This window comes from Rhamphochromis sp. 'chilingali' (assembly GCF_963969265.1).
Source record: "Rhamphochromis sp. 'chilingali' genome assembly, chromosome: 2".
Lineage (NCBI taxonomy): Eukaryota > Metazoa > Chordata > Actinopteri > Cichliformes > Cichlidae > Rhamphochromis > Rhamphochromis sp. 'chilingali'.
The window spans coordinates 26350492-26362168 of record NC_137930.1 but is presented as its reverse complement, the minus strand read 5'-3'; the positions used below and the strand labels follow the sequence as shown (position 1 = coordinate 26362168).

At 38.8% G+C, this 11677-nt stretch overlaps 1 protein-coding gene across 1 annotated transcript; it reads left to right on the top strand.

The window, feature by feature from the left end:
- Positions 1-170: 170 nt before the first annotated feature.
- On the top strand, positions 171-10003 carry ndufa8 (NADH:ubiquinone oxidoreductase subunit A8). The gene is made up of 4 exons (XM_080873985.1): positions 171-367; positions 2491-2654; positions 8054-8219; positions 9543-10003. Exons 1-4 carry the CDS (start codon positions 317-319, stop codon positions 9678-9680), a joined length of 519 nt encoding a protein of 172 aa, XP_080730111.1. The 5' UTR covers positions 171-316; the 3' UTR covers positions 9681-10003.
- Positions 10004-11677: the final 1674 nt, after the last annotated feature.

The window sequence follows — 11677 nt, the reverse complement described above, 5'->3', positions numbered from 1 at the left end:
GAACAAGTTATTGGTTTCTACTCATCTTAAAAAAAATGTTTTTTTCATAGTTTGTTGGATTTATTCATTTTTAAATAAAATATGATAAATGTCAATCCAATTTTATTTTCTCAAAAGTCTTTTGACAGTGCGCATGCGGCTCCGCGTCGCTCTGTGAATTGCGTCATCAGAGCGCGGCCACTAGCTGACAGTAGCAGGGGAAGTTAACTGACCTTCTTTACGGCCTCGTCGCTCGCACGTCTGACGAGGACCTTGAATGTTTTTCACCAGCGGTATTTGAGCTTCTTGATTTCTTTAACTGCACATCTACACAGTCATGCCCACAAAGCTGGAAGTACCCACCCTGCAGGAGATGAAGGTGGACGAGGTGAGCGGCCATTATTGTTTAGCATGAATGAAGAAGACGGGACAAGCCAGCTAAGTAGCTAGCTGAAGGGATAGCTGCTGCACGGTTCATTTGAAAAGCTGTAAACTTTAAGCCACTAGCTTTACTTGCTAAGATAGTTATATTATATTGATGAATGCTATACACACGTGAGTGAATATTTACTATAGCACAGGAAGGTGTTAAATATTTCGGGCGCCTTTATAACTATTTTTGACAACAATATATGGCGTTAACGTCTTGAGTCTTTTAAGTTTAGCAAATGTGCATTCAGAATGTACATTTGGTTATACCTGTCAGGGTGAAAGGAGCTTTCGATTCCATTCGGTTCTTATACCAGTCTGTTGTAGCAGTGCTATTTGACATATTGAACTTGTCCTTGGAAGTCAGGTGATAGCTGTCAGCAGCAGCAGCCTGTGCCTGTCCAACAATAATAGCACCGTGGATATAATAAACGAGCCTGCACCATTAAATTAGATCTGTCCTAACATCCTAGCACTTGATCAAGCTTTTGCTAAAGCATACTCTTTCAGCTTGTGAGACAAACTTTCTTTAAGTACAGTATGACTTTTGTTAAATACCTGGCAAGACCCCTGCAGATATTTTAAAGAGAACATGAAGAGAAGAATATAGTGTATATATACACAGATATATTTACATGTTGTAGAAATGCACCAACATGTTTACCTTGTTGAAAGATTTTGATATTGATATTTGATACAGATAGTAAATTCACTTATATTGGAAGTAATGGCTGAACAGGGTCAGATAGAAGCAATGCTTGTATATATCTGACCTGCATTCATATTGTTAAAGCTGCCTTACCCTCCAAAAGAGAAGACACAAAGAAAACAGCTATATCATTAACTTATGTAGCCCTCAGAAATATTGTTGTAGATAATATAAATCATTTAAATGTAAATAGCATTTAATAATGTCATTTTTACTACATAATTCAACACCAGCAACAGAGATATTATTATTTAATCTCAGTTTTTTCTTTTACTTTAGCTTTTTGTATATTTAAATCCTGAAACTGTCACAAATAATGTTTACACTCCTGTTTCATTTGTGAACATTTGATTTCACCTTAAACATTATTTGCATTATTTTTCAAAAATAAAACAAATCATTACATTTCATAATGTGTCAAATGGCATCAATGGCAAACAGTGGTTGATGTCTGTTTTTGTTTTGTTTTTTGTTTTTTCTCACATTAATTTTGTGCTGGCTAAATGTTTACATGTGTAGGGTGACGAGGAGATTAAAAAAAGTTCAGAAATAAATAAGCAAATGTTTTCCTTTGATAAAATGGAAATGCAAAACAAGTAGATGCATGCGTTGGCTATAGCTAAAGTTTTATTATAACACTGACCAGGCCGCAATTTTACCATGGGGGCAGTCCTAGTAAAATATTCAGATTTTAAAAAAGCCAGAATTTGTGGGCTAAAGTGGTCATTCTCATGTTAGAATTTGTACTTCTGTGTAGAGTTTTGCTTCATAATGTATTTATTTATTGTATAGGTTGTGTTTCTTATTGGACAAAAATAAACAGTCAACAGTTCAGATGCTCAAGGACATGTTTTCACAGCAGAAGCTCTTAATATGTTGAGCGTGCCTGCTCTTCATGAGATAATAATGCATATAGCAGCTATAAATTAAATCACATTAGTAGTGATCACTACAAGGCAGTTGTAATGGGAATATTAAAGTAGCAACACAGCTCTTTCTTTATGTCACATCATGCTGTTTTTTCTTTATTAACTGATCAATACAAGGTTCATTTACAATTCCTACTGGGAACTGCATCCAGGCTTTTGTTTGTGTTTTTTTAAACACAGCCCATCTAGAGAGAGACATTGCAAATAAACTTTGGCTTCACTGTGGTCTGTCTTATGTTTCTTGTTGATATACCAAAATAAAACTAGTACTAAGTGCTACCTTAATATACACTCTTGTTGAGTTGGTGCTATATACATAAAATTGAAGTGAACTAAAGTGTGTCTCATGAAAACACCAATTGCATAATTGTTATTTGTTAGTGTCTCTTGTAGTTATGTTCCTTTTTCATTCTAATTGTCTTCCATGTGTTGCTTTCTGTGCAGATAAAAGTGTCCTCTTCGGTACTGAAGGCTGCTGCCCACCATTATGGCTCCCAATGTGACAAACCCAACAAAGAGTTCATGCTCTGCCGTTGGGAGGAGAAGGATCCCCGGAAGTGCCTAGAGGAAGGGAGAAAGGTCAATGAGTGTGCACTCAACTTCTTCAGGTAGTAGTTTGGTGCCATATAGTTCTGGTATGAATGGACACAATATCTGAAAGTGAACACTGAAAGCAGGAGACTATATACAAACAGGACTGGATTGATGAGGTCTTAGACGTATTGTCTGAGCAGTCTGAATGGTGAAAGGATGGGCTTTGTCATTTCTGCGAGAATAACATTTTTCCTTATGCCTTGGCTTGACGTTGTCATGATATTTGACAGAAAGGCGATACTCCGGTGATTAGGCAGAGTAATTATATTTTTAGAGCTGAGGGCTGCTGCATTGTTGTCATCTGCAAAAGTGAACAGTGTGCTTGTGGTCAGAGAGTGATTGAAAATGTGGCTTGACTTTGGAGCCAGCTGAAAGTGCAGACTGTGGGAGTCCATGTGAAACTCTGGTCAGATACTTTTGCATTTCTTGATGATGGGCATGTGGGTAAGAGAATGTGTTCTGAGGTTTCCAATGCTGCTCTTGGGCAGTTGTGCCTTCATAGTTCAAAGTTGTTGAAGACTGCAGAGTTGGGAAGTTTCATATTCTGTGTCTTCTACTGCTAATAAGGTTTTCAATCTTTTGACTTTTGGTTAAAATAAATTATTAACATAACTGAGTAAACGTCATGGTAAAGTTGAATATGTGACTTAAAAGTAGTGCAAGGGAAGAAAAAGGTGGTGATAATCAGGTTTCCATGTAACATCAAGGATGGAGAAGAGCAACTAGATTCTAGAGAAGTAAGCATTTTTTCCATTATTACCTACTCGTCTCAATGCGGCAAGTCATTTTCCATTACAGTCGAGTACTACCTAATGTGTACGTGGGGTTGTTATATTAACACGGCTCAACGTCCCGTGACATCATTTGTATGCAACATGAATGCTACAACATTGAGGTGATGTTATACCTGCAGTGCAGTCAGTGGCTTTTTGTCAGAATCGGGGACCACAGTGTTAGTTCTGTTAGTGTTAGTCAGTGTTAGTTCCCTTGTTGCTGGTTTGCAAAAATGGTGGTTTTGATTTTTGTGAAGGAGACACTCTCATTATTTATCAAGTGATGCTACTGACTAGCCAATCGGTGACATGCAGTCTGACAACGTCACATTTTCTGATTGCTTTGAACCTCGATTGAGTAGGTACTAAAAAAGTACCATGTACCTGGTACTATCACCTAATACAGCGGTCCCCAACCTTTTTTGCACCATGGACCGGTTTAATGTAAGACAATATTTTCACGGACCAGCCTTTAAGGTGCCGTGGATGAATACAACAAAATAAAATGATACGACCAAGACAAAAACTGTGGTATTTTGTAAATTTATTAATAATAAGCGAATTCACTGTGTAATTGTGTAACTTTATTAGCAGCGTCCTCCTGAAATGCACCAACAACATTGAGAGTAACACCCTCCTCTCTGCCCCTTTATGCTCTCTGGTCGCTATGGTAACGGGTAAATATATCTTTCAAAACAAGACACACAACTACAACACGAGAAAAGACCCAGGGAAACCAAGCTAACAATAAAATCCCTGAAAACCATAAATTTCACACCCGAGCCTCAACTCTCGCAGCCTGGTATCAAACAACCCAGTCCGAATAAATGTGTTAATTTCCACCTTTAGCAGGAACAGGAAAGAACTGTTGGAGTTTGTTGAGGTAGCTGCCTTTTAGGTACTCATCATGGGAGGCTGATGCTTGGCTTTCAGACACGGCCGTGCTGATCCTGTTGTTGTGCACTAGGGAACATAAATTTATGGCGTTGCTATAGCAATGATATAGTGATATGACATTTTTTATATCACATAAAAATTTATATGGGTGTTATCCAAGGACCAAGGGATGATAAGTGGTATACAAAAATCAATATGCAAACAATGTATTTGTGTTTTCCAGACACAAAAGGAGGAGATGCTGCCAGTGTATTAAAGCAGCTAAAAGAGCAGCATGAGATCAGTTAAACAAATTAATTAATTAAAAAGATTGTAATGATAAAATCCAAAGTATGTCATCCTGAAATCCATGCTACCATTTGGTTTGAGACTGTGTGCACTGCTGTTGCGAAATCAGTTTTGCCTAAAATGTTTGCAATGGCTAATTTAAAGTATGTGAAACATTACTGGGTGATTCAGCATCTCGATCATGACATCACCCAGGCTCAGGAACTACAGGAAGTGCAGAATTATTAGGCAAGTTGTATTTTTGAGGAATAATTTTATTATTGAACAACAACCATGTTCTCAATGAACCCAAAAAACTCATTAATATCAAAGCTGAATGTTTTTGGAAGTAGTTTTTAGTTTGTTTTTAGTTTTAGCTATTTTAGGGGGATATCTGTGTGCAGGTGACTATTACTGTGCATAATTATTAGGCAACTCAACAAAAAACAAATATATACCCATTTCAATTATTTATTTTTACCAGTGAAACCAATATAACATCTCCACATTCACAAATATACATTTCTGACATTCAAAAACAAAACAAAAACAAATCGGCGACCAATATAGCCACCTTTCTTTGCAAGGACACTCAAAAGCCTGCCATCCCTGGATTCTGTCAGTGTTTTGATCTGTTCACCATCAACATTGCGTGCAGCAGCAACCACAGCCTCCCAGACACTGTTCAGAGAGGTGTACTGTTTTCCCTCCTTGTAAATCTCACATTTGATGATGGACCACAGGTTCTCAATGGGGTTCAGATCAGGTGAACAAGGAGGCCATGTCATTAGTTTTTCTTCTTTTATACCCTTTCTTGCCAGCCACGCTGTGGAGTACTTGGACGCGTGTGATGGAGCATTGTCCTGCATGAAAATCATGTTTTTCTTGAAGGATGCAGACTTCTTCCTGTACCACTGCTTGAAGAAGGTGTCTTCCAGAAACTGGCAGTAGGACTGGGAGTTGAGCTTGACTCCATCCTCAACCCGAAAAGGCCCCACAAGCTCATCTTTGATGATACCAGCCCAAACCAGTACTCCACCTCCACCTTGCTCGCGTCTGAGTCGGACTGGAGCTCTCTGCCCTTTACCAATCCAGCCACGGGCCCATCCATCTGGCCCATCAAGACTCACTCTCATTTCATCAGTCCATAAAACCTTAGAAAAACCAGTCTTGAGATATTTCTTGGCCCAGTCTTGACGTTTCAGCTTGTGTGTCTTGTTCAGTGGTGGTCGTCTTTCAGCCTTTCTTACCTTGGCCATGTCTCTGAGTATTGCACACCTTGTGCTTTTGGGCACTCCAGTGATGTTGCAGCTCTGAAATATGGCCAAACTGGTGGCAAGTGGCATCTTGGCAGCTGCACGCTTGACTTTTCTCAGTTCATGGGCAGTTATTTTGCACCTTGGTTTTTCCACATGCTTCTTGCGACCCTGTTGACTATTTTGAATGAAACGCTTGATTGTTCGATGATCACGCTTCAGAAGCTTTGCAATTTTGAGACTGCTGCATCCCTCTGCAAGATAGCTCACTATTTTTGACTTTTCTGAGCCTGTCAAGTCCTTCTTTTGACTCATTTTGCCAAAGGAAAGGACGTTGCCTAATAATTATGCACACCTGATATAGGGTGTTGATGTCATTAGACCACACCCCTTCTCATTACAGAGATGCACATCACCTAATATGCTTAATTGGTAGTAGGCTTTCGAGCCTATACAGCTTGGAGTAAGACAACATGCATGAAGAGGATGATGTGGACAAAATACTCATTTGCCTAATAATTCTGCACTCCCTGTAAGGCTGGTCATCTACTGATCAGAAGGTCGGTGGTTCAGTGTGACAATTATCCAAAGTACATCCTAATGTAAGATGGGGGAGGATGAGTGCTCAACTTGTGCACTAAGTTATGGGAAGAAACCTTTAAATCTTGTTGTATTTTGCTGGTTGATTTATGCAGTGACATTTTTTAATGAGATCAGTATGAGCCTCAATAGATATTTCATCAAAATTTCAGTTACTTCAACTTTAGGGTTGTTGCCGCATACGTTGAAGAGTTATTTTCCATTGTGTAATGTGTGATAATCACACAGCCGCTTGCACTTTTGCATCATTTGTCCTGTTGAGTCACTATTTGTTTCCACAAAGCTTTTTATTTATCATGTTCTCTTTACTTATTGATCAGTATATTGATTTTGACTTTATAAAAATCAGTTCCAGATGGTCATTTCTCTGTTCTGAGTTACTCAGCCTCTTCTCTAAATTATCCAAAAACATAAGAATAAATCATCAACTTGAGCTCATTAAGTGTGATGTAGAAAACACTCCAGTAATTTTCCCTCTCTTTAGTAGAAAAAGTGGCCGATTTAGAACATGAATAAGAAAATTACCCATGAAGCGTATTGTGTCCATAAAACTTTGTGGTCTGGCCTTTTTCACTCTTAAGTGCAGTGTCTGTGTTTACTGAAAAGTTTTATTCTGAGCTTTGGTTATGTTGTGATGCCTGTGCAGCAACTGAGGTGCTTTTGTGAGAGAAAAACCTGCAATTATGATAATGAAGATAGATTTGAGAAAAGTTGTAATTGCACCAGGGGCCTGTTTTGATTCTCTGGTGTTTCTGGCAACTGCCAGCCACCTTTAGGTGTTCTTGTTATAGAAAACCAGCCCATAGCAATCAGATTCAATCAACAAGTGACTGCTCACAAGCAGAGTAACCATACGCTGATATAAGTTCTTAAATACATTTGGTTTCTTAAATTTGAGCAGCTCTGTCCTTTACATTCTTGAATTATTGACTCCTATGATATGCATTCTTTTGAAAATCCCACTGACTGGTGGGATACTGGTGCTGATTGGTGTCAGCTGACTGGTGTCAGCACCAGTATCATACAACTAGGCATCAAAACATCAAAATTACCTGCCTAATATTGTGTAGGTACCCCTTATCACCCACCAAAACATCTCTCAGTGGTCGCTGGATTGATGGGATCTCTGGATGGTGTCCTGTAGGATGTGGAGAGGAGCCTCTGTGCATCTGACTTAGTTTGCTTCCTCCAAACTTCCCAGATTGGGATCTAGGAACTCTGGAGGTCAGGCCAGTGACTTAGGCCACTTTTGCACTCTGACAGGGCACATTTCCGCAGGGTGGAGGCCACTGCTGTCGGGGAGTGCTTTCACTTTTTGGAGGGTGAAGGTGTTAGCAGTGGGTGTGTTGGTGTCTGTCTGCGACATGGGTGGTGTGCGTCAAAGTGCTAGTCACATGAATGCTGGGATCATTTCCCAGAGAACACCGCATTTAAACAATACAGTCAATATTATGAATTTCATCTTTGTGGTTTTAATGTTTCAATAATGGATGATGGATAAAAATGAATTATATTTTAAGAGAAAGATTTCCACTTCATGCGTTGCAGATTCAGTCTGTATGAAGATTAATCCTGCTTCTGCATGTTATGATGTGTGTCTGTCTGCACTGTGCCTTTTAGGCAAATCAAGGGGAACTGTGCCGAGTCCTTCACGGAGTACTGGACCTGCCTGGATTACTCAAACTTGGCAGAACTCCGTCACTGCCGTAAACAGCAGCACGCTTTCGACAGCTGCGTCCTTGAGAAACTGGGATGGGAGAGACCTGACTTGGGAGATCTGTCTAAGGTGAGACTGGTGAGGGATTAACTTGTGCCATTGCAGTGTGAGTACTGTAGCTCGGTTGATGGGCTCTATTCATGTTGATTGTGGGGTATGTATGATTGCATCTTATGCAGTCTCATTCAGCTACAGTTCTGAGCAGGCAAATAGTTTTATGCTGCTTTGTTTTTTTCTCTTTCCATAAAACCAGCATTTTTAAGGGGCTTGTATAACACTGGCAATCACTAATTTAGGTATCAGCAATCAAAACGGAGCCAAAAAGCGATGCCAACAATAGATTATTAGACATTTATTTATGTAGTCTTTTAAAAGGACTTCTGCAAAAAAAAAAAAAAAACAACAACCCAAAAACCTGGGAGCGTTTGAATGGTTGTAATCAACTTTCTGGCTGTCTTTCATTTGTTAGACAGAGATATTGTGCACCGACTCAAACATGTGAGCCAGCAAAGAAAAGAACAAAAATGTGACTTTGTAAAACTGTGAAAAATGTTCTTGTTTAACTCATTCACTGCCAGGGTTTTTGAGCATTTTTACTCATTTTTGAAGAGCCACAGAAAACTGTGTGTTATGATCATATAAACGCTGAACCTACCAAAATGAAGAACAGACTCTCTTCTTCCATCCAAAAAAAAAGCTTGTTTCTACCATTTTCCGTTCTTTAGTAATCAGCTGTAGAAGAGAGGTGGGTTCCACCAAAAATGCCTGTTTTGACCAAAAAAAGGGAGAAAACGAGCTTTTTGTGAAAAATACATTTCAAGCAGTCTGATGTTCACTGACAAGCTGCCCGAGGTTGTATTCTAGCCCCTCCCATTGAAAACGTAATTGACGTCTATAGACGTCAATGGCAGTGAATGAGTTAATGTGCATCTGGACCAAGTTTCTGGCTGCTTATATATTTAAAACAGATTCCATTTTTGTTACTCATTTTGGAACTTAAATTAGCAAACTGTTTTTTGTAAGAAAGGTTAGGAGGCAAATGGTGTGAAGGTGGGACAAAGGGGACAGTCTGGATGATTTTGGGGGAAACAAAGAGGTGCAGGGATATAAATCATGACAAGGGATGAGATGGAAGGCCCAGTGAAAGGCTAAGGAAATGTTCAGGGCTTCAGCTGTTGACAACTTTTGTATGGTTTCATTTTAGCATGGACCTATTATGCGGTTTAAGCATAATCTCTTGTCAGAGATTGGCACGGAGCATGTGCTCTATTGTTTCCTAATAACTGCCATGTTTGACATCAGTGTGTCAATTAATATTTGAGTGAGTCTTCAGTGTGTTTATACTGTGTATGTCTGAGAATTTATGGTTTGTGTGTTGCTTTTCTTCCTTAGGTCACCAAAGTGTCAACCTCGCGGCCCCTGCCAGAGAACCCCTACCACTCTAGACCTCGTCCAGAGCCCAACCAAACCATCGAGGGCAAACTGGAGCCTGCCAAACATGGCAGCAGGTTATTCTTCTGGAACTGGTGAGGCAGCTCTGGAAAATCAGTCACCCTCCAAAGCCGTGGGCTCTGTCCAAAAACAGCTAGGCTTCTTGTGACTGTTGATACTTCTAAGATAGTTCTAAGGTTTGAATTTCTGACCTGCAAACACGAGCATTAAGGATGCTGGATTTGGACAGGGTTCATGCCTGAACAGTCATTTCTTTTTTTGCAGCTGTACCTCAAACATTGTCCAATAGTTTGATTAAGGAACAAAGTCCATGAGTCCACCACTTCTGTAAATGTAAAAAAGTGAACAAAAGCAACATACTGTTATTATTGTTGTCCGAAAATAAAGAGATAAATTATAAAGGAGCTTTCTGTTTTTATTTTAAGTTTATTTCAATGCTCAGTTAATATTACTAATGTGTTTTAACATCTTAAGCATTTCTGACTTTTAAAAAAATATATACTTTAAGGTTATTAGGAGCTGCAAGTCTGTGTTTTGTCAGAGTGATTCAAGGTGAGGTTAAAGGTCAGGGTTCAGGGTCACTACCTGAAGCAAGAGAGCGCTGCTGCTGCTTCCTCATTTTCTCTCGGCTCACTTCCTGCCTCTGACCTGGACTGGAAGAAGACCAGAAGGGTAATTTTCAGAGATGCACGGTGAAGTGTGTTTATTGCTGCACGTGTTCATGACCTTGAGTGGAAGGAGGTGAGAAGCCTTTTGAAAGTGGCCCGCTGGTCTGTGGAACATGTAAGACTGTGCCAATGTACACACACGTGCTCACGTATCACTGGGATGGTGTCCAGGATCCAAGCTTATCTACAGTGTGGTGCGGGAGACCGGTTTGAAGACAACTTACTGTAAGGCCTCAGAGTTTGTCTCAGCCCACATAGCAACTGTTTAAAATCTATACTGGCAGCAGCAGTCGCGATTTGGTCCATTCCAAACATGAGACGAGTCTCTGACCTCTGCCATGTGGGTGACTTCTGTGGGAAAAATGGTAACATAAAATTTGACATCTTTCTCATACTCACAAGCAGAGATGTGGCCCTGGGGTTTTTATGTACGATTAAAAAACACTTTTTTTAATGGTGCAAAAACAAAGTGAGTTAACAAAGGATAGTTTTCTGCTGACGGTCTCTGAGAATGAATATATATATATATATATATATATATATATATATATATATATATATATATATTATTATTATTATTTTCCCACAAGTTACATTTTATCCTACACACAACAATATATATATATATATATATATATATATATATATATATATATATATATATATATATATATATATATATATATATATATATATATATTATTTTCCCACAAGTTACATTTTATCCTACACACAACAAATATATATATATATATATATATATATATATATATATATGTGTGTATGTATATACGTATGTATGTATGTATATATGTATATATTATTATTTTCCCACAAGTTACATTTTATCCTACACACAACAATTTCAGCACCCCATTTCCCAAAACAATCATATTCTTTCTTTGTGTACAGAAACACTGAATGCAGTCATGTAAAAAATAATCCCTTGCATACACCCCACCAAAATTTGGTTGCCTTTTAATTATGTGTTCATACAAGCTAGCTTGTGATCTTTGTTGAAGTGGCTATTTAAAAAGGTAAGATACTTAAAAGAAATTACACTTAACTGACATTATTTGGTCATTTTCAGAATGATCCGTTTTCTTGCTTATTGAGTATAGTTTTCCAAGGGGCTTGGAAAAAGTAAGTCAAAATTGCAGGCCCTACGATCTCTTACTTAAACTTCTGACATCTACAGTCTGCTTTTCTTTCTGACGTTGAAGAGTGTGATGCTATCATGCCAAAAGCTAGGTATGATAGCAAAAGGATTCACGGGGGGGGGGGGCCTTCTGGATACCTATGACTGTGATAAGATCTCCCATTTATTTGCAATTAACAGTTTCCATGTAAGAACTATCAAAGTCAGTATTGCCATATAAACAGGACAAAATAAGAGTTCCATCTTTG